Genomic DNA, 26,202 nt, shown 5'->3' on the forward strand with positions numbered 1-26,202 from the left:
CTGCAGGTGCCTCTCAGCCAATCTTCTCCCTTGGGTAGCTCGGATTCCTTTTCCCCTTTCAGGAGGGTCCTCGCTGAGCTAGACCAAAGAGACCCCCCCTTCTCAGACCCCTACCACCTGTCCTCCCTGTCTCCTGCCTACGGTTTGCATCCCCCACCTCCTCCCCTGTCGGCCCCCTACCCAGCTTTCCGCCAGCCTCAAGACGCCTTTCCTTCCTCCAGCCCTTCAGCTGCCCCACCTAAGCCTCCGCCCCCTCCCCACTTTCCCATCATGACCGGTCACTTGCCCCTCAAAACGAGGTCCTCCACTTTTCAGCCCTGCCTCACAGATCATCCTCTCCGGCCTCACAGCCACTTCCCAGTCTCCTCTCGACCAGGGGTCAACGGGAGCCCCCCTTCTCAGCTGGAGCACGAGAACCTCTATTATGAGATTGTAGGGGAACCTCCTGCCTATCCTGGCCTGGCCCGCCCCTGGCCCTCTTGCCCACCCCCCGAGTACCTGGCCACTTTCAATGCCTCCTACGGGGTCTTTGAGAGGCCCTGGCGCCAGGCCCATCTCCCTCCGGCTGCCTCCTCCTCTCTTCAGCCCATCTTAAAGAACTCCCAGCTGCAAATCCAGTCGATGCCTCCTGCAGTCACCCGTCAGGAGCCCATCTACGTCAACGTGCCCTTCCCTGAGCCCTCCTTCGTCAGCCCCACGCCGTCCCCTCCCCCCGAAGCGGCCCATCCCCGCAGTCATTCTGACCCGGGAGCTCCTCAGGCATTGCCCCAGCCCAGCAGGCCTCCCCTGCCTCAGAAGCAGAAGCTGGCATGGGGCTACACACCCTCAGGGCAACACCGCCAACTGATGGACGTTTTGCCTTGCAGTCGTGCCGTGTGGCAGTTCTACCGCCCGCCCTCTGCGTGTTGGGGGCACCCCTCTTACGGTCCGGAACCCATTATCACCTACGATGGTCCCGCCCCCCGCTCGGGGAGCCAGGCCTCAGCCCCCTTGCAGAAGCTGGATGAGTCTTCCCCACAGTATGGCAATGTGGAAAGGAGAGAGGGCCCTCCATCCGGGTGCTACCTTGGACCCAGCTGGACAGTGTACGCTGAGGGCCAGACGCACAGCTACTGCTGAAGGACAGGCGGTGACCAGATGCGCAGTTTGGATCCTCGGGGCTGGGCTCCGGGTTTTCCTGCCCTCTTCCTTGCCGGTATTCATGGAATCACACAGTACGGATTGTTGTGAAAGAAATAAAAGACTTCGGAAGGACCTATCCGACTAGGTTACTCCGAGGTCACGTCTTTGGGCTCCCACATTGGGCAATTGTGTCTGCCACCTTTGGAGGACCTCCTTGTGGTTTGGAGAGCACATGATTCTTTCAAGGCAGGTCCTACCCCTGCAGGAGGTTCCTCTCCAGAAAATCAGCATGGATACCACACAGAAGAACTTAGCATGGACATCATACCGAAGAACATTTGACGGCATCATTTCAGTCTGTGGGGTACCAGAATGCCTCCGCCAGTTCCATCGTGTGTGTCCCACCTTCCAGTTTCGGTTATGCCCCATGTTGCTTTGTTCCACCTTGCCCTCTTTCCCAACTATGGACTTCTAACCCCAGAGGAGAGTGTTTGGTTTCAACGGGGATGACTGCAGCCGATTCCTTCCGGATTACATCACCTCGACCACTTTGGCAACCTGAGTCACAATAGGATGCTTGGGATCCATCCAGGGCTGCTATAACTGTGCTCATGTCGTGCGCTGAACAGACACAGAGAGGCGCTGTGGACCATGTTTCGCTCACCGCTGGGGAAGACTGCAGGCTTTGGAAGGGAGAGAGAGAGAGAGCCGTTAACACCTACCCCACATCTTTGTTCCTCTTCTTTTCCAGCATTCAAACCAAAATAGTTCTAACTTGTAATAAGCATCCCTTTTAACCCAATTAAAATATTAACCACCTCCCCCCTGCTGGTTTTCCCTGAGATTAAGCCAATTCCTGGAAGAAAGCCATCCCCTGGGCTGGGACATAGATGTCCAAGGAAATACCGTATAAGATGCCATCAAGGAAGACAGACGGCCACTCCTGCAACCTCCTCTTACAAGAGCCCACACTCTTTGCAGCTAGTCAGAGTGGCATGTTGAGAAAAAGCTAGGGGGAGCATGTTGGTCTCGTGCATTTCTGTATTTATTTAGGATTTTGGAATGTGTGTGTGTGTGTGTGTGTTTTACAAAAGAACTGGGAGAGAGGGGCAAGGGGGGAGAGGAGGAGAAGCATACAGTATGTGCCTAGCATGGGAGGGCTCATGTGTGATTAAGTTGCAGGCTTGATGGTTGCTTGGGAGCAGGGCTCATGTCTACTTGATATGTGCATTCGTGTCTGGAGTTGGCGCATGTGTGAGTGCGTGCGCCTGTAAAAGTGATTGTGCATGTTCCACAAGACAGTATTTTAGATATACTGGGTAGGAGGAAGGGAGGGAGGCATTTATGCCTTCTTCCTCTTGAGGACCAGGTTGGGCCAGTTTCTCAATTTTGGCCATTTTAAGGAGTTTAAGATGCATATGGTGACTGGGGAGTGCTGGGAGTTGAAGTCCACGTGTCTTAAAAGTAGCCAAGGCTGAGAAACACTAGGGAAAGAAGAAAATCCCCCTCCCTCCCTCCAGCATCCCCCTCCCCAAAGCACTTTTCTAGGCTCCTTTTCAAATTATTATATTGTCAGATTTCATTTTTAAAAAAGGGGTGGGTGGGTGTAAGGGGTGAGGAAACAAAACAAGCAACAATGGTAATGCATCACGGAGAAGAAAAACATATATATATTTTTCCTGAATGCAGTCCAAATTTTAATTCAAGCACTTTGGGATCTTATTGCTTTCAGAGAGAGCCAAGCACAAGTTTTAAGCTTCTTTCCCCCTGAAATCCATAGCCTGCTCCTGGGCACGCTTGCTTGGAAGTCAACCCCACAAAGGAATGCAAGACTGGATTTGTGCACAAGAAGATGACAGCCTTAATTGTGTTATTTTGAAGCCTCCGTGGGATCTTTTTTTGGGGGTAGGTGGGTGGGTAAAGGGGTTGAATTCCTCCAGAGTGTGGGATCTGGGATAATGGCCACCCCAGCTGGCTGGCACACTTGGGTGGCAAGATCTAGAGGTCCTCACTAGAGACCTTCCCGGCTTGTCAAGAACTTGATTCATCTCTACATCAGAAGGATATGCAATTGAGTTCCAACATCTTCAACTCCTCCCATAAAACAGCTTTCGGCGTAGAATGTCTCAACCTGCGCTAAGAGTTTTCGATCTGGGATTGATTTTCTCCTCGTCATACCGATCGGTTCCACATCTGGGTTTTAACACAGAAATTGCACTAACTTCACCACTTTTTTTTGTAACAAAACATAACGAAGCAAAAACACCACCATGGTTAAAAACTTCCCAGTTGTCCCACATTCTCAATAGCTTATTATATTCCTTGTTTCTCCAGGAACTTGAAAACATTGGAGAGCTGTTCCTCTTCTGGGTTTTGCAAAGACACACCAGGGGTGGGGCAAAAAAGGGGCTTAATAATCCATTAATGAAAATAATGTTGGAACTTGATCCATGGTGTTGGTTGTGTCGGGCTGGGGAGACAGAGCAACCTTGGGAATGGTTAACTATCGTTAGTTCTACGTAAGGTTGAGTGTCCAAGATCTGGAGAGCACCTAGGGTTCACAAGTAAATGCTGGCCACGCTAAACGAACCTTGAAATTACCTGAAAATAGATGTGGGTTTGTACAAGCTTCTACTATGTACAACGTAATGATTATGGGTGTGCAAAAGTGATTGCCAAGCACTTTTCTTTCATGAATTTCTAGCACTTGGCTGGGCAGTGACTATTTCCACCCGAATATTACCAAACGTTGGATATTTACAAGATCGTTCTATCAACACTTATTTGACCAGAGAGATTGGGATGCTTATTGCAGTTCCGACATTATGTGTGACTGGATTTGAAGCAAAAGTGCAGCTTGAGGGAGGATCTTTGAATGCTTTTGACTATAAAGGTAGTCCTCGACTTGCAACCACGATCGGAACCAGAGTTTTGGCTGCTCATGATGTGGTCGTTAAGCAAACCACTATGTGATCGGACCCAAATGAGCTACCATTTCTAACTATGGTTGTTGAGCAAATCAGAAAGTCATTGTGTGAATCACTCAGTCAGGACCTAGCTGGGAAGGTTAGGGTTAAAATTGCGATCACCTGACTACAGGATGCTGTAACCATTGTAAACGTTGAGCCGGTTGCCAAGCAACCAAACCACAACCACAATCCTGGTGCAATTATTGCAGGGAGGATGTACAGGTAGTCCTTGACTTACAACAGTTCATTCAGTGACCATCCAAAGTTACAACCACTGAAAAAAGCGATGTGCGGCCATTTTTCACACGACTGTTAATTTGAGGCCTTCAATTAGGCAAAGGCCTACACCAACTTTAAGGCCTAGTTGTCCTGTTCTCACAGTGGCTTGGCAACTGACTCATATTTATGACGGTGGCAGTGTCCCTGGGGGGGCATGTGATCCCCTTTTTGTGACTTTCTGGCGAGCAGAGCCAATGGGGAAGCCCAATTCACTTAACCCCATTACTAAATTAACCAGAGAAGCCATTTGCTTAACAAAGGTGGCAAGAAAGGTGGGTAAAACGGGGCAAAATTCACTTCAGCACGTGCCTGTTTCTGATAGCAGAAACAGGCTCAATTGTGGTCATAAGATGAGGAATGATTGTAACTTTTAAGAATGGGGTCATAAGTCAGTTTTGTGACATGTCCCTTGTAACTTTAAACCAGGGGTCCCCAAACTTGGCAACTTTAAGACTTGTGGACTTCAATTCCCAGAATTCCTCCGCCAGCTATTGAAGTCCACAGTTTGGAGACCTCTGCTTTAAACCACCGCTAAACGAATGGCTGTAAGCCAAGGACTACGTGTAAAAGCAAGGTGCGGCTCCAGAAGACCTCTTGACCTGGGAATCTGAACAGAACTGGTTCCATGCTGATCCAATCCCACCCCTCCCGGCCTTTTAGCTCTGTCTCTAACCCATCCCACAAAATTGGAACGGTAGATTTTTGAGATGGAAGAATGGAGGCATCCCTGCACCCATCCTGCCGTTGACTTTTGAATCCACCTTCGACTTCGGCAGGTGGTGATGCTTAGTTCTTAACCACATTTGTCCCGTCTGCAATTTATGCAGGAGTACCAAACCCATCGCATTCGCAGCTGTAGTTATGTGGCCACGGCTGCCCCTCTCGTGCACCGTGGCTTTCCTGCCACCTTATTCTGCCACATGTGGGCCAGCCACGGCTTTACAGCACCTGCTCTTTCCTTTGTGTGATGCCTCCACGAGAGAGGCAGTACTTCGAAAGGGAAGACGATGACCATCCCGTATTCTCTCCCTCCCCCAATTCTGTGAAGCGATCACTGCCATACTGGCCTGTCTATATGTGCCTGTGTTTTTAACAGCCCATGTTTCCTTGTTGCCTCTGATGTGCTGCAGTTCTTTTTTTTTTTTAATATAAGTTGACTTCCCTTTTTTTCTGGGATTCTTGTACTAAATGGCTTAATTCAAACCAATTAACAAATAAAGGCAAACTGGCAAGCTTGGGTCTGTGGTCTCAGTGTTTGCAAGATGTGAAACGGGACAAAAATTTATTTATACATCATATTTAAAAACGGCCAACAGGAACCATTTGGTTCCTCATTTTAGTATTTGCAGTGAGAAATTCTTGGATCACACATCTGTTTAGGAGTTGAGCCATTTGATCTGAATACAGCAGAGATTAGTTGCTATTCTGGAGTAGGCATACCAGCCTGGAAGCTAAACTATGTTATCTTTCTAGCGAGTGCTAATAAACTACTAGTTATAAATTTCTTGTGTGTCCAATCACACTTGGCTAATAAAGGACATTTCTATTTCTATTCTATTCCTATTCTATTCTATTCTATTGTATATTCTCTTATTCTGTTCTAGATTCTATTCTATTTTCTCTTCTCTCCTAGGTTATATATTCTCCTATTCTATATTCTCTTATTCTATTCTAGATTCTCTTCTCTTCTAGATTCTCTATTCTCTTCTCTCTTCTATTTTATTCTCTTCTATATTCTCTTCTTATTCTATTTTATATTTTATATTCTCCTATTCTATATTCTCTTATTCTATTCTATTCTATTCTATTCTATTCTATTCTATTCTATTCTATTCTATTCTATTCTATTCTATTCTATTCTAGATTCTCTATTCTATTCTCCCTTCTCTTCTATATTCTGTTCTGTTCTATTCTATTCTATTCTATTCTATTCTATTCTATTCTATTCTATTCTATTCTATTCTATTCTATTCTATTCTATTCTATATTCTATGTTCCCTTATTCTATTCTATATTCTATTCTGTATTCTCAATTCTAATTCTAATTCTTTTCTTCTGTGCAAGTCATGCGTCCTCTAAAGCTTAAATGTTTTGATGGGACTTTTCTACATACTCGGCTACTCAATCGGTAACACCAATGAGTTTTAGCCACAGTTAAAAGGACAGAAAGTCGGATGGGCAGATGGAGACAGACTGATGCATAGATGGATTAGAACAGGACAGAAAGTTGGACAGACTGATGGATGAACAGATGGACAGACAGGACAGAAGGAAGGATGGACTGATCCACCTTGAGCACCAGCCTGACCTCTCCTTGCCAATCTGTTCCAATTTGTTTTGACTGGGACTGGACTCTTCCCAGTAGAGTATTGGGAATTATCCAGCATATGAAAAATGCTTCATGTCTGAGTAATTTTCTAGGTCAATGCAGGGTGGGTTTTCATGCCATTTAAACCTTTGTAAATGCCACTGGCTTAGTTTCTGTATACATAGAGAGAGGGGTGGAGAAGGAAAGAGAGAGAGAGAGAGAGATTATAGGATTTTGCTTTTTATTAGTGCGATCCTATTTTTAGAAACCCAAATTGAATTGTCAGATTGAGTTGATTTGGACCCCTCGGACGTTCTCGGTGAATACACAACAGCTTGGTCGCAGATCAAGTTCCTTACAGAATTTCACGAAGAATTTTTTTAAAAAAATCTCTCATGCCTATCGAATAACATTTACTATACGATTTGTTTTTGTTTTTTTTAAAGGTTTTACTAAAGTAGTTGGCATGATTTTTCCAGAGATGCCCAATAACTTCTACACCCAAAGAAACCTTGGGGAATAGTCATGCCTTAGAGAACATGTTATAGTACAGAGGGAATCCATGGAGATTTCCTCCTCCCCCTCAAGGAAGGGCTTCATCCCTTTGTCCATCTTCTTCCTCTTCTTAGGAAAAATTCCACTTATTTGGCTGGAATTGTTCACATCGTGGTGTAATGGTATATAGCCAGAAGAACAACAGGACACTGTGGAAAAACAACAATAATCCTTTTTTACTGCAAGCTCCTATTTAATTTTTTTGTAATGGCAGTCCGTTTTCTCATCCTGAGTACTTCAAGATGAATTATATAACCTGTCCCACCACCACCTCTTCTTCAATTTTATCCTCACACACTCATGCAGCATAAGGACTGGAAGGAACTGTAGAGATTAACCAATCCAATCCCTTGCCAAGAGTAAGAAACCACAAGCTAATTAAAGTTGGTTTGGAAATGGAAAACACCAATTAGCAATAGCCCTTAGACTTATAGCACTTTATAATGCTTTACAGCCCTCTCTAAACGGTTTACAGAGTCAGCCTATGGCCCCCAACAATCTGGCTCCTCATTTTGCCCACCTCGGAAGGATGGAAGGCTGAGTCAACCTTGAGCCCCATTAAGATCAAACTCCTGGCAGTCAGTAGAATTAGCCTGCAATATTGCATTCTAACCACGGCACTATAGCTTCCTTTCTTCGCCTCATTTTCCTTCCTTCCTTCCTTCTTTCCTTCTTTCCTTCCTTCTTCCCTCCCTCTCTCCCTAGCAATCACACTTAGACTTATATACCACTTCACAGTGCTTTACAGCCCTCTCTAAGCGGTTTACAGAGTCAGCCTATTGCCCCCCAACCATCTGGGCCCTCATTTTACTCAACTTGGAAGGATGGAAGGTTGACTCAACCTTGAGCCTGGTGGGATTTGAACTGCCAAATTGCAGGCAGCTGGCAGTCAGCAGAAGTAGCCTGCAGTAGCCTGCACTCTAACCACTGCGCCACCACAGCTCAATATGGGAAAGACTTCTGAAAGCATTGCTTATTTGATGGCCTATGGATGAATTAGGATTGTATTCTTTGAATTTGTAGGCACAGTGAAGAACTGTAGGCCAAATATACCTAAGGAACACTAGTTGAGAAAGCTTGGCTTGAAGGCACGTCAACCAGATGTTGTATAACAAGCAGAAATATGTGCTAGGTATCAGTTCTTGAAGATCTGCATCACATTGGACATACGGATGATGGTACTTAGTTGAGTAATGAAATGTCTGCAAACAAACAGCCAAGCTCAAGAAAGCACCAATGACTCCCCAGTTCAATCCCCAAACTACATATATTGTCTTCTATTGAGATTCTTGAGTAGGAGGTGTTCTAGCCCTGCTGGTGTGTTTTCTATGAACACTTGGCTGATCCTTGTGAAAACTGGGATGCTGAAGAAGTTTTTGAGGAGAGATAGGTAGACTGGTATATATAAGGGGTGTGGTGGCTCAGTGGCTAAGATGCTGAGCTTGTCAATCAGAAAGGTCGCCAGTTCGGCTGTTCGAATCCCTAGCGCCGTGTAATGGAGTGAGCTCCCGTTACTTGTCCCAGTTTCTGTCAACTTAGCAGTTCAAAAGCAGGTTAAAAAAATGCAAGTAGAAAAATAGGGAGCACTTTGGTGGGAAGGTAACAGCGTTTCGTGTGCCTTCGGTGTTTAGTCATGCCGGCCACATGACCACGGAGACATCTTCGGACAGTGCTGGCTCTTCAGCTTTGTAACGGAGATGAGCATCCCCCCCAGAGCCAGAAATGACTAGCACACAGGGATGGGATTCTACCAGTTCGCACCTATTCGCTAGAACCGGTTGTTAACATTCTAAGCAGTTTGGAGAACCGGTTGTTAGAAGAAATTACTGGCCTAATCCTGTAAGGAAGGCAGGAAGGAAACATTCTGGAGTTGCTTACAGAAACTGCCTCTCCGTTAACCCTTATTACATTCTTGGCAGGACTAGACTTCCTGTCTCTGGAACTTCTCTTTTTTCCCCTCCTTTGCTGGTACTTTGCTTGTGTGGAGTGAGTGACCATTCAAAGTTACAATGGCACTGAAAAAAGTGACTTATGACCATGTTTCACACTTACAACTGTTACAGCATCCCCACAGTCATGACAGGCCAGGCGAGGAGATGCGTGCCTCAATGTGAGTGATATAGAATTGGCCACACCCAGCCAATAACATGACCACCAAGCCATGTCCACCCAGTCACATGACCTCCAAGCCACGCCCAGCACCTAAGCCACGCCCACATAACTGGTTGTTAAAAAATTTTGAATCCCACCCCTGCTAGCACATATGTGTGAGGGGAACCTTTACCTTTAGATAGAGTGGAGTAAACATTCAGGATAAGCTTCATGGAAACTTCAGAAAAATGGTCTCTCAATTATCAAGCTACAACCTTTCCTCAATCTCTGAGTTCTTAAGCCATCGCTCCTACAGTTCCCACCAGATAATTTTGGAATTGCAGCCCCAGCACATCCAAACAAGCCTTTCTGCTAGGACTTACTGTGAACATAAGAATGGCGAAACCAAACCAGGAGACGCCCCAGGCATAGCTCTGTACTGCATGCTTAATGTGTTCAAAGCAGCCCTGAGAAGGAAAGAACATACCAGTGAGGTTGCCTTGAAGGGGAAGCTGCCAACGGTACCAATATCCCCAAGAAAGTAAAAATGGCAGGTAAACATCAGTACAAAGATGGAAGAGCTTGGTACCTTAGTGTGGATGTAATCAATGTGCCCCAATCTGCAACCTTCCTCATTGACGATGATAAAGTTTCGATCACGTTTGCAGCAGTAAAATGGCCAAGGTGCCACTGCTTCAGTGTATCTACTTCGAAAGACCGAGGTATAGTTTACCCAGTCCAAGGGATCATTGGCACCACAGCATTGTTGCTAAAAGTGAACCGGGGGAAAAAAAAAGATCATACACAGTATTTATTGTGAAGAGCCACATTATAAAGGACATTTGGCTGCCTTTTGGGGTATTACTTTCTCTTGACTAGGCCTTCTGCCACCCAACTCTTCTGTTTAGAAAGTTAAGACTGATTTGAGTTATTTTGAATTTCACAGCTTTGAAGCTTATCAGTTTTTGCAAGGAACTGAGAGCTGATGGGAACTATTTTTCTTCTTCTTCTGGCTAGTAGTTGAGCCTAGTTATTGCTCCATACCTAATACTGCCTTTCAGTTTCACTCCAATCTTTTCCCTATCTTCAAAGTTCCCAATCACTAAATGTCTACGGAGTTGTCCAGGTCCAGGTTGTCCCAAAGGTGCTTTTTCAAGAGGCAAGTGGACTTTCTTGGTTTTTCTTTGAAGACATTTCTCTTCTCATCCAAGAAGCTTCTTCAGAGCTTCAAACATCTTCAAAGAAAAACCAGAGAGTTCAGCTCTCCGTCACTAGCATTTTGACTCGGCTTGGCAGAAAAGTTGCATTGCGTTCACAGTCCCTACATGTATACATTCTGGAGCTATGTCTGGGTGAAGGACACAAGGCAAGGGCGTTCTCACAGGCTGGACAATGATATGTACCTCCATCATGAAACGGTCCCACATCTGGGTGAGTTCCCGGCCTTGGGGTGTATCAGATGTATAGTAGCTCAGCATCTGCTTGGTTACCAGTCTGGAATTTGATACTACCTGGGGTAGGGAAGAAGGAGAGAATGTTGGTCAACTACATTCCCCAAGCCCAGGTACACAAACATTTCACTTCCAAAGTTTCAGCTTACATAAAGATATGTAAACAGATTTCTACATTTCCAAATACATTTCTTTCTGCACAGCAATTCTGACTTTTCTTTTTAAACGGAAAACAAACACCATTCAAAAAAGAGAAGAAAGGCCCAAATGTTTCTAGATTGTCTTGGTCTTTTAGAATGAGGCAAAATGATTCCCCCCACCTCCATAAATCAGTTAGTACTATCTTATACCAGTTCAGCAACAGAAGTGAAAGCTGTATGAATTGAACTGATGTGAACTGTAGGATCAAAGGATCCATATCCTTATAATAAGCAATTATGGCCTTTTCTTGTCTATTTGTGAACAAAAATGTATAAGCTTTCTCCAAGCTTTGGTTATCATGAAAGTTTTTGAAGAGCCAACAGTTCAAAGAAATTCACCAATTATATACTATTCCCATATTATACACTATACAAGCCTACCAAGTTGATCAGAATAATAGGGCTGACAAAGGACACAAATGAAGCTTCATTAAAATTCCCAGACTGAATTATGTTTTGGATGGATCATTCACCAGGATATAAGCAGACATTGGGGAAGACTGTGTACTTCTGTCCAAGTGGAGCGAGCCAAAATCTTGCTTTTAGAAGACCAACTTGGGAAGAATTTGCACCCTGTACTTACAAAATCACGATGTGTGTAGGAGCTGATGCAAGAGGCACATTCAAATAAGTAGACAACCAGGATCAGTACCAGGTACTGAAAAATAAGAAAATAGAGAATAAGATTCAATTTGAATTAAAAAAAAATACATACCTGGAGATATTTTCCCCCAGGATATTCACCATGGATTAGAGATAATTAATTAGAGGTAATTCTACCATTGGGCAGAAGACATCAAAGCATAGCCAGCCGGACAAACAGGTTTAAGAACAGCTTCTACCCATGGCTGTCAGACTCTTAAACACAATCACAATCACTCCACATACATAAGGAAACTTATGATTAGTCTTTTCCCCACCAATTACTTGTATAGAGATTATTCTCTATACTATTTATGTAGTTTTGTATTTTCTCTTATGGATCGTACCAGAGAGGCTAAGCCAATTTCACTGTATATATGATGTACAATGTCAATAAAGACTATACTATATTAATAATTATTGTATCCTTTGATTTGTTGATAACGCAGGTGTTTGTTGCTATTGTTGATGATGTCCCATGCTCTAGTTGGACATGATGATGGCATGACTTTCAAAGAGGGGTAAACAAATCCATTAGAAGAGATTTTGATGAATGTTCATTATTTACACCATTTTAACTGATGGAGACAGTATGTGCATTCCATTTGCTGGAGAGGAACAGCTAAGACCGAAATGTACTGGATTACAAGCTAAATTGCTAATGTGCTTTTGGTGTTTTTGCTCTGATCAGGTATTGAATTTATGTTTACCAACAAAGAAATAAAGGGTAATAAAAGTAAACATAAATTCAACACAAAAAATAGTTTGTCGTGAAAGTTGGCTGCCTGCGGAGGCTCCTGGATTGGGGATGAAAGGCGAAAGCGGAAGCAATATGCTCCGTCCCATAACTGGGTAGACCAGGTTGCCCTGATAGACCGGTCTCACCAGAAAAAACTCTCTGATCAGATAGATTCTTAGAAAAATACAAGTACTTTTTTTGACTAGAGACAACAATGGAGTCACAAACCAGGAGCTATACAATTCTATATTCCAAGTCATTTCTACTTTGTCTTGGTTAGCTTCACTTGCATTGACCTTCATCTCTTCCCGTAGAAAAGAGAAAGCATTACAGATAGTCCTCAACTTAACAACCATTCATTTGAAGTTACAATGGCATTGAAAAAAGTGATTTATGCCTGTTTGTCACATGATCATTGCAGCAGTCCCATGGTCAGGTGATCAAAAATCAGGTGCTTAGCAATTTTCATGTATTTATGACAGTTGAACTTTCCCAGGGTCATATGATCACCCTTTGTAAACTTCCCAGCTGGCTTAACAGATAACAGACAATCAGAGTTGGAAGGGATCTTAGAGGTCATCTAGTCCAACCCCCTGCCCAAGTGGGAGACCCTACACCATTTCTGACAAATGGCAGTCCAATCTCTTTTTGAAGGTCTTGAGTGATGGCGCTCCCACAACTTCTGAGGGCAACTTCTGTTCCATTGGTTGATTGTTCTCACTGTCAGAAAGTTTCTCCTTATTTCTGTCGTGTCCGTCGAGAAAGGAAGCTCGGAGTCAGTGACTTGGTTTCAGCTCTTTATTGGCTCCTGGTACAGCTTAAGCTTTAAGGGAAAAACTGCGGCTTTTTATTCTCGAGCCGCGGCGGTCGCGCCAATGACACCGCTGAATCTCCCGCGATTAGTTTCCACCAATCGCGGGGGATTCGCAGCGGACCAATCAGTGCGGCTCGCCGACCAATCCGGCCGTCGCGCGCCTTAACCAACCGCGACGCGGGCTACGAGTATGTAAATTGACTTGTACAGAACACCCCTCCTCTTGGTTCGGTCCCACGTAACGTAGTCCCGTAGGTAGGCGGGGCTTCGTATTTTGTCTACTTGACTTGCGCAGCTTAGTTGTTGTTTGGTTCCCGGCCGGTTCGGTCGGGACTTCTGTTTCTCTTGGCCCTGTCGATGGAACCCCTGGAAGGTGTCGCTGGGCCTCTTGTTGCAGCTCCTCCCGGTCTACCCGGTTGGTCGAACTGCGACTTTCGCCGCTCCTGCCTGGTCTTTCCGGGCTGGTTGAGCTGGCCTGGCTGTTCCTTCCTGGTGAGACTTCGGCTGGCTGTTGACTGGTGAGTATTGCTGGTTATTTCCTATTTGATCCTCTGTGTCTTCCCTCCCCTCTTGGTTTGTGTTATCGGTGTCGTCTGTGTTTGGTTGCGTGTCGGTTGTGTTTTTGTTCTTGATCTTATTTGATCGATGTGGCGTTTCCATGTTTGTCCGTCGGTTGTCTGTAGCCGGTAGGAGTGGGGTCCTGTCAGTTGGGTTATAGTTGCCGGTACCCATAGTGGGTCTCCGGTAAGGTTTTTTGCATAGACTGCGTCGCCTGGTGCAAAAACCCGGTGCTTGCTAGATGAGTCCGGGGTTTTTCCGGGTTGTATGTGGGGTGTAGTCTGTCGAGTGGTGACCTTAGTTTTCTCCCCATTAGTAATTCTGCCGGGCTTTTGTTAGTCGTTGTGTTAGGGGTGATATGTTGTATTAGGAGCATTTTATTTATTTTTTCTTGTATGTCCCCGTGTTCGATCTTTTGGAGGGTTCTTTTTGTAAATTGAACCATCCGTTCTGCCCTACCATTGGCCGCCGGATGCGCCGTCGCTGTCAGTGCGTGTCGTATGCCTCGCTCCGCTAGGAATCTTTCGAATTCCAGCGAGGTGAACTGGGGTCCGTTGTCTGACACGATGACATCCGGGAGACCGTGGGTTGCGAAGAGTTTGTTTAAGACCTTGGTTACTGCATCTGTTGTGGTGGTCTTCATGTTGCTTACCTCCAGCCAGTTGGAGTAAGCATCCACCGTGATGAGGAATGTGTTCCCTTTTGTGGGCCCGGCAAAGTCTATATGGAGTCTCGACCATGGTCCCCTGGGCGTTTCCCATTCTAAAATTGGTGCTGCGGGGGATTTGGTCTGGTTTCTTGGCAGCGCGAGCACTTGGCTACCCAGGCCTCGATCTCTTTGTCCATACCTGGCCACCAAGCATAGCTTCTGGCTAAAGCTTTAGTCCTCACAATCCCGGGTGCCCTTCATGTAATAATTGTAATACCTTCCCTTGCAGTTTTTCCGGTATGACCACCCTGTCCCCCATAACAAACAACCTTTCTGTAGTGACAGTTCTGTTTGCCGGTTTCGGAATGTCCTGAATGCATCATCGCTGTCTTTCTCTGGCCATCCCTTTGCTACCCAATGTAATACCGCGCCAGACGCTTGTCTTTATTAGTCTCTCGGGCAATGTCTGACGCGGTTATGGGTAGGTCCGCAATGTCTCTATGCTGAGGGTGGTCGTCGTGGGAGCTGGATCGTCGCCTAGGTCGGGAAGCGGCGAGCGGCTCAACGCGTCCCGCATGGGAGATCGTCTTACCCGGTCTGTGTGTGAGCCGGTAGTCGTAGGCGGCGAGGAACTCAGACCACCTTGTCATCCTGGGGGATAGGATGTTCGGGTGGCCTTGTTCCCGCCAGGATGCCTAGCAGCGGCTTGTGGTCCGTGATGAGGGTGAATCGGCGGCCGTAGAGGTACTCGTGGAACTTCTTTACTGCTGCGACGATGGCCAGTGCCTCCTTATCTAATTGGCTGTAGTTCGGGTTTGCTGAGTGTTCTTGAAGGGGTGCTTCTTTTCGCCTGGGAGTGTAGGCTGAGGGGCCCGCCAAATGGTGAGCAGCGGCGAGGGGGGTCTCAAACTGAAGAGCCACCCAGGTGAGCAGGTCTTGGTATTCTTGAATGCGGTGCCCCCCTCCCCAGGCCATGGCCTGTCCAGGGCCTACAAGGCTCCCGTGCCCTTTAGGGCGAACACAGAAAAATCGCCCAAAAGCCTGCAGCTCTGTTTGTCTGGGGGGGCTTCTTTACTGACCTGCTCCGTTGGGGGAGCCATCGGCAGGAGGTACCCAGAAACTCGACTTGCTCTGGTAGCTGCACCTTTTCACCTTTGCCGCCCCTTTGAACTAACCTTAGGCCCCTCTAGTCCCCTGCTTGGCGCTGACACCAAACACGCGCGCTCCCAGCGGCCTCTGTGGTGGGGTTTACCCCGTGACTACCCAGGGCGCGAACCATGAGTCCTAAAGGCTGGGTCGGTCCGGTCCACGAAGTCGGGGAGGTGCGTTTTGAAACACCCAACTGTCCGGTCCCAATGACGGGATCTCCCGAAGCCTTGAGACGCTGCCCAGTCCCTTTCTGGATGTTTGGCACCAGGCGCTGAGTCTTTCAGCACCATGGGAGGTAGGATCCGAGTCCTCCACCCTGTCCCTCGATGCCACCTCCTAGACCTTCCGGGATGGTGCATGGCCGAGGTGACCGCCTGGCGGGTTTTTCTCCTCTGTCGCCTCCCCGCCCCCCGCCCTCGGTTGTCTCGGTTCCAGCAAGTCGCGGCATCTCTGTTCGGGGTGTCCCGCCCGGTTGCTGGTTCTCCGGCCGGGGCGGTGTCTTTGAGTCGGCAGACTCGGGCGATGTGGCCCTTCTTGTTGCACTGCCGGCAGATCAGCGTCGATAAACGGCACGGATCGAAAGTGGTTTCCCCGCACCCGCGCACTGGTTCCCCGACTCACGCACCCGTTGATCTCGCCGCCGTCCCGCCCTGTTTGTAGTCGGTGGACGTCTTCCTCCTCGTCTGGGTGGTATCGGCGAGGCGGAGTCAGGTCCCGTGGTGTGTGGTGGTTTCTCGGCCGGCTTGTCTCGGGGTTTCAGTGTGGTCCCCAGTTGTCTGCCCTCCAGTCTGGCTGCTGACTTCCGGGTGGCTTCGCTGCGGAAGCTTCGCCAGGGCGTCCCCGAGGTCGATGTTGCCGCCATCAGTCGACTTTTTAGTGCCTGATCCCTGAGGCCTAGACCACGCGGCTCGGAGGACATCGTCCAGGTCCCTGAACTCGCACATCCCCTAGGTCTCGCAAGGCGGCTATAAAGTCGCTAATGCTCTCGATCCTGCCGCTGGTTCGCCGATAGAACTCATCCCGCCGGATGAGGATGGGCACAGCGGGGCGTAGTGGTTCCCGAAGGAGTGGCTCGAGATCGGCCCAGTCCATCGCCTTCACGTCCTCTGGCTTCGCGAGGGCTTTGGCCATCTTAAACACTGCGGGCCCGCAGTGTGTGAGGAAGACGGCCCTTTTCTTCTGCCCGTTCGCATCCTTCAAATTGCTACTTTCGAGGAACATCAGGAATCTATCCGTGTACGATTCCCAGTCCTCGGTAGCGGGGTTGAAGGGTGCTGGTGGGGTCATGCTGGCCATCTCGTCGGTCCTTTGTCTTCCTCGGGACACGTGCTCGGTGGTTATTCTCTGGATCCCACCCTCGTCGCCAGTGTCGTGTCCGTCGAGAAAGGAAGCTCGGAGTCAGTGACTTGGTTTCAGCTCTTTATTGGCTCCTGGTACAGCTTAAGCTTTAAGGGAAAAACTGCGGCTTTTTATTCTCGAGCCGCGGCGGTCGCTGACCAATGACACCGCTTGAATCTCCGCGATTAGTTTCCACCAATCGCGGGGGATTCGCAGCAGACCAATCAGTGCGGCTCGCTCGACCAATCCGGTCGTCGCGCGCCTTAACCAATCGCACAGAACAATTTCCAGGTTAAATCTCTTCTTGATCAGTTTCCATCCATTGTTCCTTGTCTGGCCTTCGGGTGCTTTAGAAAATAGCTTGACCCCCTCCTCTCTGTGGCAGCCCCTCAAATATTGGAAGACTGCTATCATGTCTCCCCTAATCCTTCACTAGATTAGCCAAGCCTAGTTCCTATAACCGTTCTTCGTATGTTTTGGTCTCCAGTCCCCTCATCATCCTGGTTACTCTTCTCTGTACTTTTTCTAGAGTCTCAACATCGTTTTTATAGTGTGGTGACCAAAACTGGATGCAGGACTCTAGGTGTGGTCTTACTAAGGCTTTATAGAGTGGTATTAATACCTCACTTGATCTCGATTATATCCTTCTGTTGATGTAACCTAGGATTGCATTGGCTTTTTTGGCTGCTGAACTGAACCCAAAGGAATCTTCCAACACCCCATCCTCTCAGACCTGACAGAGACGTCCACCTCCTGAGAAACGGTTCTCAAGTGACGCACACTGCTGGCTCCTATTTAGCCAGTTGTCCACTAAGACTCCAAGATCCCTCTCACAGTTACTGCTATTGAGCCTGGTTTCACCCAGTCAATTATATGTGTACTTTTGGTTTTGTCTTGCCTAAGTGTAGGACTTTACTTTTCTCTACATTGAATTTCATTTTGAATTTCTAGAAAGCAAAGTCAATGGGAGAAGCCAGATTCACTTAATGACATTGTGACTCATTTAACAACCACAGTGATTCACTGAACAACTGCAGCAAAAGTCGTGCATGGGGCAAAACTTACAACTCCCTTGCTCAGCCATGAAAATGTTGGACTCAATTATCACGGTAAGTCAAGGACTACTTGTATTGACCTGGCTTTTTCCCATCGCTAGCCAGAGTTAAGTTGAGAAAACATAGAGTTTAGAGAAGTCTGATTCTTCTTGCTACTGTACTCACCAACAACACCATGAGGCGGTTGTGTTTCACAAGGCTGATGATGCCAAAGACGCAAACGCAGAAGAAGCAAAACCCAGTGAAAATGGAGATCCAGGCGCCTGCGTAGACATCATCTTTGCCACTGACCCCCAAGATGGGGTAAACTTTATAGGGATCAGCTGTTACCCAAATTGACTCAGCACAAAGTGCCAGCCCTGAAAGCTGTAGAAACAGAGGAAGGTTGTTAGTCACCAAACTACCAGAAATCAAACCAGATTCTTTGTTATCGAGCATGTCCAAGGGGAGTGATTTTAGTTCAGCTTCCTTTTGTAATTTCTCGGTGCTACACCCACACCTTTTCAGGGTCCTGTGCAATTTTTTTGGGGGGGAGGGAGGGGGCTCAAATTGTGCATCTCGCATGTTATATGAACCCCACCATGGTGGTTAATGGGAATGTGGCCAACGATGATTCATTCAACAAAATACAGTGAACGATGGTCAACAGACAACATTCCAAAGACATTTTTTAAAATCAGAAACATGACCTAGGTCATTCTATTCCCCATTTTATTTTTCAGATCCCAAAGTCAAACCCAGGAATTTTCCCATTGCTGAGATACATTACTGTATTGCTTGCAGGTCTCTTACCATAATAATAATATTGCCCATCACTAATAGTCCCACAACAAAGGGAGATCTCTTTTCTGCCATGTTTTCCGCCATGTTTTCCAGGAATGGCTTCTTGGATACCTCAAATTCTGCAGAAGGGAAGCAAACAAACAAACATAATGATTTGCTATGTAAAGGGAAAAAAATCATTGCTTTTCTCAATTCTTTCGCTTTCTTTGGAGTAAAGGACATTTGCACAAGCCAGCTTCTTTAATACCTTCCACATCTGCACTTAATAAAATGTTAATATGCTCTGGTTTGCCAGTTAGCTAACAAGTTTGCCAGTTAGCTAACAAGCTATTTGTGTCCAGGTGTTCCATGGCATGTACATTTGTATATATGTTGATACATACAGTTTTTTGTGTTTTCTGTGGTACACCAGATAGCACTGCTGATATGCTTAGCTACTTTTTGAAAACATGTATTTTAAGCCAGCAACTTCCTAAATACTCCCAGTCTTTTTATTGCTTTAAATGCTTCAAAGTTTGCACAAGTGAGAAGTGTAAGGAGGAGGCAGCGTGCAAAGTAAAAAGAAGGTATTTTGAAAATGCATTTGTTCCCAGGCCAACAGGTGCATTGACGTAACTACTCTTTCTGCTTTTGACCTGTCCAAAAGATTCTTGAAAGATGGAAGGAATTAATATTGAATGCTTGGAGAAAAAAGACCTGCAACAATATATTGTATCTTATCTGACCTGCAGAATGAACCTGCAAGCAATTTAGGGAATCCAGTCCCCAGATTTTCAAGGAAAGTTCTGCTTCCCAGTTCTGAAGCCTAGAGGAATATCTTCCATGTGGTCCAAAGATGGACAAGGCTGGTGTTGACATTCAGGTTCCAGAAGTCCTGACTGAGTTAGCTGACACCTGGAATGCCAGAGATATTTATGGTCCAAATCATTCATGATAAAGAGCAATCAACATATTTAGTGCTAAGTGAGTTGAGAGAAGGAGCAGTAAAAGCAGAAGGGAGAAGAGAAGGGAGGAAGGGAGAAGAAGGAGAAGAAGGAGAAGGAGATGGAGGAGAAGGAGGAAAAGGAAAAAGAGAAGAAGGAGAAAGAGCAAGTGCAGGAGGAGGAGAAGCTTCAGAAAAGATAGAATTCAGAAGAGGAACTAGTCTGCACCATGGGTGTCCAACCTTTTGGCATGCCTGGGCCACACTGAATGAAGAGGAATTGTCTTGGTCCATAAATAAAATGTATAATACACTTAATATAAGTATGTCACATAATGTTAACAATTTTACAATCTTGTGAGGCCACATTACTATGGCCTAGTGCAGCCCATGTTTGATTCTGCACAGCCCTTTTGCTTTCCAAACTGAAATTATGAATTAAAATATTTTTCAATTTCTTTGCGCCTCGGTCGGAATAAAACAAGGGACAGATGGAAAGAATATCAAACAACTGAAACTCTACTGGGAAAGTATCTCTGATCAGGGACTGACTCTCCCTGAGCTCTGATTCTTGAATCCACAAAGGGCAGGTTTAACTTGTCAGGTTGGACATAAGGCTGGGGAGACAGCATAGCAGAGATTCCTGGATGTCCACATTGCACCATTCAGGAAAGCTCTGCAAGGAAGGAGCTAGTTTTCTACAAATTTAAACCAGTCCTGCCTGGTATGCTTTGCCTCACCTTTCTGAGAAAATACCAAGTTTTCTCTCAGGAGGTGAGCACCTGCCTATCTACTGATCAGAGTCTGAGAGGAATGAATGTGGTGTTGGAAGAAACATCCTTCTGGGTTCAGTTCCAAGTGGGGAAAAAGCACTGGAATCATGGAAATTGCTTGGAAAGAAGGTTTAATGGTGGACAGGACCACATGCCTTGGAGCTCTTGGGCAAAGAAAAGGGAAGAGATGCTGAGAGCCCCTGGGTTTTATGCCTTTTCTGGGCCTTGAACTTCCTGGGGCACAGGAAGACTATTCTGATTGGTTGCTGTCAGAGGTCATAGCAAGCTTTGTAGGTTGTCTGTGTGCTAAGTTTGGTGGAAACTTGGCGGGTGGTGCAATGAAGGGCAATGAAATGGCTCCTCCTGAAGGAGGTAGATCTTTGTTATGTAGAATAGACTGACCCAGGGTTTAATGGCCTATTAACAAAAGGGAGGGGTGAGTTTCTGGCTCTTGAGTTTCTACTTCTCTTTAGGGGAAATATTCTGCCTTTTTAATTTTTCCTAGAATATTTCATTTCTCTAGGTTGTCTGTGTGCTAAGTTTGGTGGAAACTTGGTGGGTGGTGCAATGAAGGGCAATGAAATGGCTCTGCCTGAAGGAGGTAGATCTTTGTTATGTAGAATAGACTGACCCAGGGTTTAATGGCCTATTAACAAAAGGGGGAGGGGTGAGTTTCTGCCTCTCTGAGTTTCTACTTCTCTTTTAGGGGAAATATTCTGCCTTTTTAATTTTTCCTAGAATATTTCATTTCTCTAGGAGAGGGGTGGGTGCTAACTTCCTACAGTGGATTTAGAAATCCAACTCTCTTCCTTATTAGTGTTTTCCCAATCAGGAATTGGCTTTGGAAGCCAATCAGCAAAGAACACTGTGAATAGCTGCAGTTGCTTTATAGGATACATATCATATCAATTCCGATGGGTAATTTTCAGCATGTATTACTGGAATTATTTATTTCGCTAAATTAATAGGCCACTCATGTTGCAAACGGCTTAAGTGGTGTAAGCCACACCTTTGTAAATTGAATTAAATGCAATATAATAAAAAAGAGGTAGTTCTTGACGTATCACCACCTCTGAGTCCAGAATTTCTGTTGCTAAGGAGACATTCATGAAATGAATTTTGCCCCATTTTACTACCGTTGCTGCAATGGTTGTAAGTGTGAAAAACGGTCATTAGTCACTTTTTTTCAGTGTCGTTGTAACTTTGAATGGTCACTAAATGAACTGTTGTAACTTGAGGACTACCTGTATAATAAAAGATGCGTTTATAGCACTGGGCCCATGACACAATTCAATTAAAGTTAAACAGAACCCCCCTACTGCTAACAAGATATGAATTTTATTGGGTTAACACACCACCCTGTATCATTCAAAAGATTTCTACCCTGCTGTTTCAGTGTGTGTGCTTTGTTCAAGGCCGATTACAACAGTAAAAATTATTATTAAAAAGAAAAATCTCATCTGAGTTTACACGATCCTTGCTTTAAGATCAGATCCATCCAGAGGTGGTATTCAGCAGGTTCTGACCAGTTCTGGAGAACCGGTAGCGGAAATTTTGAGTAGTTTGGAGAACTGGCAAATGCCACCTCTGACTGGCCCTGCCCCCATCTATTCTCTGCCTCCCATTGAGTCCCAGCTGATCGGCTGGGACTTCTTTGGTTGTCCTGCACAGGAGAACAGAGCTGGAAAGCAGGTTAGTGGGGTGGGGAAGGAATGGGGATTTTTCAGTAACCTTCCCCCAGAAGTGGGGAGGGAATGGAGATTTTACAATATCCTTCCACTGCCACACCCACCACACTATGCCCACCAATCCACGCCCACAGAACCGGTAGTAAAAAATTTTGAATCCCACCACTGGATCCATCTTCTATGCAGTGGTGGTTCCTCCCTCCCCTTTTTTTTGCAATGGTATAAAAGTAGCTTTCTTCGGTCTTCTTCCAGGATGTTTTGATTTCCTGTCCTAGTTTATCTCTCCAGGAATTTGCAAAGCCCAACTCTGTTTCATTTCAGAGTTCAGGGACAATTAATCAAGCATATCCAATTACCAAAAATTAGAATATGGTGCTGAGTTTAAAATACTTAAAAGGCAAGGAACTCCCCACCCCCAAAAATTCATTTCTAAAAATGCAAAGGAGAGTTCCAAAAACACCTTAAAATGGGCAAAAGCAAACAATAACAATTTCTAAAAAAATAAAATAAAATTATTGTCCACGGAGTCAATGGTGTGTTAAAAAAAGGGAATGTCTGAAGCCACTGAGGCGAAAATCAACAGAGAGAACATCAACTTGGCCTTCTGAATTAAAGTTTAGGTGAAGCGACTGAGAAGGCCCCTATCACTGCTAGCCATCTTGAATATTATATATTGGAAAGGTAAGAGGATAAAATTGGGGAAGGAGCTAATAATGCGTATCTTGATAAAATCAGCCCAAGATATTTTGTTGCTTAGAGCAAAGGATACCACCCCATCCTGATTCTGATTTCAAAGCAGCAAAGGAGCTCAAACATCAACGCCTTTCCCTGGGGCATCACCTTAATGGGAGGGCCATCCCTCCAGAGAGATGGGTATTGAGGAGTGGTAACAGTTCAAATTCTGGCAGCGTCTCCTGGTTTGAACAGCTGCCAGACTAGATAATGAACCTTGTTGGTAGTGATGTTGTTCTTGTCTGAGGAATTAACAAGAACGTAAGACCACATTTAGAATACTGCATCGAGTTTTGGTCGCCACATTCCAAAAAAGATGTTGAGACTTTGGAAAAAGGGCAGAGAAGAGCAACTAAGATAATTAAAGGCCTGAAGACTTCAGCCTATGAAGAATGGTTGCAGGTTTTGGGTATGGCTAGTCTGGAGAAAAGAAGGACTAGGGGTGACAGGATAGCAGTCTTCCAGTATTTGAGGGGCTGCCACAAAGAAGAGGAAGTCAATTTATTTTCCAAAGCACCAGAAGGCAGGACAAGAAACAATGGATAGAAACTAATCAAGGATAGAAGCAACCTAGAGTTAAGGAGAAAGTTCCTAACAGTGAGGAAAATTAACCAATGGAAGTGCGTGCCTTCAGAAGTTGTGGCTGCTTCATCACTGGGAATTTTAAAGAAGAGACTGGACCAGCACTTGTCTGGAATGATATAGGCCAGGGTCTTCTGCTGGAGCAGAGAGTTGGACTAGAAGACTTCCAAAAAATTCCAGCTCTATTCTTAATTAAAAGTTTCCGTAGAAACAGGAAAAACCAGACATTTGACTGCTGAATCAAGGCTATGCACGCCTGTGTTTGAAGGACCAATATCCTCAAAACACTGGCCATTCTTTTTATCATTAGAATCAGTTTTAATAGAAATGTATGAAATTAACTCAATCTGGCATAGTTGAATCATTCTTTTCCTGTTAAATTAGGTATTTCTAATTTATGAGCACAGTGGCGTAGTGGTTAGAGTGCAGTACTGCAGGCTATTTCTGCTGACTGCCAGCTGCTTGCAATTTGGCAGTTCGAATCCCACCAGGCTCAAGGTTGATTCAGCCTTCCATCCTTCCGAGGTGGGTAAAATGAGGACCCAAATTGTTGGGGGCAATATACTGACTCTGTAAACCACTTAGAGAGGGCTGTAAAGCACTGTGAAATGGTATATAAGTCTATTCTAAAAATAAAAGAAAAAACAGTGGGACCAAAAATAATGTTAAGGAACAGAAGATCCTTCTCTTTGAAGTTGAAGCATTCTGATTTATTTCTTTTTGGACATCTTTCCACTGATTTGGATTGTAAATAAAAAATTAAAAAAATATTACAATAAGAACATAGTCCCTACAAAATACAGAAGAACACCCCAGCAAAGCCAAGGCTCAGAGTCGAGAAGAAGAAGAAAAACCCAATTCCACAAATACAAAGGGTAAATCAATGTTTTGTCAGCACAACAGAAGAAGTGAATCTTTTGAGTTATCTCTTGGATGCTGTTTTAGAGAATATCCTTCATCCCATTTTGTCGGCTTAACTTCTAAATCCAGGGATTTTTCAGAGAAAATGCCAACAAAGAAACACTCCAAGAGAATTTAGCTGGAACAGCCCCAAACAAGCATCCTCCAGCATTTCCCTTTTTTAGTTTTGCCAAATGGGAAGGCTGGTCTTGATATCATGCCCAGTAGAGCTCACTCCCAGTTCATTGTTGCTTTAGCACACATTTTAAAGTGGGGAGTGGGTTGGTAATAAAAAGATTCAGTAACAGCTTTAGGGATACCAAGTCATGGAAAGAAGACTCAAGCTGTGTCCTTTGCTGAAACTTCCTGTAGTTCATGACCAATAAATCATCGTTGAAAGGAATACAAGAACAATTGTAAACAACCCGCAGATATCTTTCTCATAATAGCAACGGAATTCAGAGTAACTGTTAAACCTTCCTCATTACAGATCTTCTCTTTAAGATTCTAACCTGACCCATTTCTCCTTTTAAACAAATAATGCTTGGAATTCTCACCTCTTCCCCCATTTTTAATACTGTAAGCCTTCTAACTATGACAGTCACATCATAGGAGACAATCTGCTCTTCCACTAGATTACAGCAGCCCCTGGCCTTCCGATTTCTGATATAAATTCATGCATAGATATCTGCACTTGGATATCCAGGTTGCTACAAGGCACGATTCATTCATTTATTTTTAAGTACTGTATTTGCATTTCAATAATGTATTCTGGATGCTCAAGGGTCCATTAATAAACAGAACACATTTGTTGACATACATTTTGCTAAGAGAGTGAACAAGTAAGGACTTGAACCTGTATTGCTTTCTAGTCCCAATATTTTAATCACAGTATCATATTGGTTTGCATATTGTTTCACAGGAAGCAATGGATAATTGATTCTGCATCCCAGTTAAACTTGGGAGACTTCAAGATTTTAATACCCATCATCCACTGAGATTTTTGGAAACCCCAAATCTTCTTTTATCTAGGTGGCGGTGGCCCTTCACAAATATCCATGATTCAATCCATCCAACAAAGTTTTTGGATATACTGAACTATATGGGTTAGATCTGTATAGTGTGCTAGGTTTGTTGAGGCTGTGACAATTCAACAAAAAGTCATATTTTCCAGCTATCCATGCTATTAATATATTATTAATCAACATAGATTGTAAACATCCCCTGTGGGAACTGGTAGAACATCCAAGGCACAAGGCATAATAAGTCGGGAGTTTATAAATGCACTAAAAGATGACGATGAGATCATTTTTATCACAAACATCTAAAGTCCCCAAAGCTTTCACTGCAATGAACTCATTAGACTTTGAGGTGGCATTAAGACTGGAGTTGACTTTGGCTACAGCTGATTATTTTGGTTATGTTTCAGGAAGAACATCACAATTAAGAACTTCAATGAAGTACAGCTCCAATTCTACTTTTCGAATCTAGTATTTACAGTATTAGAGTCAGATTTGAAGCAATAGGTTTGAAAGACAACAATTGCTCCCTCAACCATCTTGAAGGAGATCCCACCTTACCAGTGCCACTTACCTGTTAGATGTATACCAGCCAACTCTAACCTGTTCTGCAAGATACAATTGTCTCAGCATTGGCCTTTATATATTTATGAAGGAAGTGGGAGCAAAAGGGTCAAGGAACTGGACTGGATTTTCTGGCTCAGAAGCTAGGTGGACCAGCAACCAAGATTGTTGTCTTCTTGTTTTAGCCTATTCAGTTATTCCTGCCCCACCCAGGAATGGCTGTCTGACTGACTGTCCACTATCATTTCCAGCATAGGGAGATTCAATAGAAGAGAAAGAATGATCCCTTAAAGCAGGGGTCCCCAACCGCCGGTCCATGG

At 45.0% G+C, this 26,202-nt stretch overlaps 2 protein-coding genes across 3 annotated transcripts in view; one reads left to right on the forward strand and one right to left on the reverse strand.

Annotated features, from left to right (window-relative positions):
* The window catches only part of ARHGAP33 (Rho GTPase activating protein 33), a 40,544-nt gene extending 38,602 nt beyond the window's left edge, over positions 1–1,942 (forward strand). For both annotated transcript variants that reach the window (XM_026679421.2, XM_087970862.1), the window contains one exon: positions 7–1,942. In XM_026679421.2, the coding sequence (XP_026535206.2) occupies positions 7–1,119 (1,113 nt within the window). In that variant the 3' untranslated portion in view covers positions 1,120–1,942. The remainder of the gene's footprint in view (positions 1–6) is intronic.
* A 5,395-nt stretch (positions 1,943–7,337) lies between these two features.
* On the reverse strand, positions 7,338–18,810 carry UPK1A (uroplakin 1A). Its single transcript, XM_026679493.2, has 7 exons — positions 18,712–18,810; positions 18,085–18,285; positions 11,559–11,633; positions 10,728–10,835; positions 9,914–10,093; positions 9,708–9,791; positions 7,338–7,382 (listed from the first exon to the last, which is right to left on the reverse strand). The coding sequence occupies exons 1-7, from the start codon at positions 18,784–18,786 to the stop codon at positions 7,338–7,340; spliced, it is 768 nt and encodes a 255-aa protein (XP_026535278.2). The 5' UTR covers positions 18,787–18,810.
* Between the last annotated feature and the right edge of the window lie 7,392 nt (positions 18,811–26,202).

Source organism: Notechis scutatus, chromosome 8 (assembly GCF_049901735.1).
Source record: "Notechis scutatus isolate UNSWTSFEM ecotype Mainland chromosome 8, rNotScu1.2, whole genome shotgun sequence".
NCBI classification, from domain to species: domain Eukaryota; kingdom Metazoa; phylum Chordata; class Lepidosauria; order Squamata; family Elapidae; genus Notechis; species Notechis scutatus.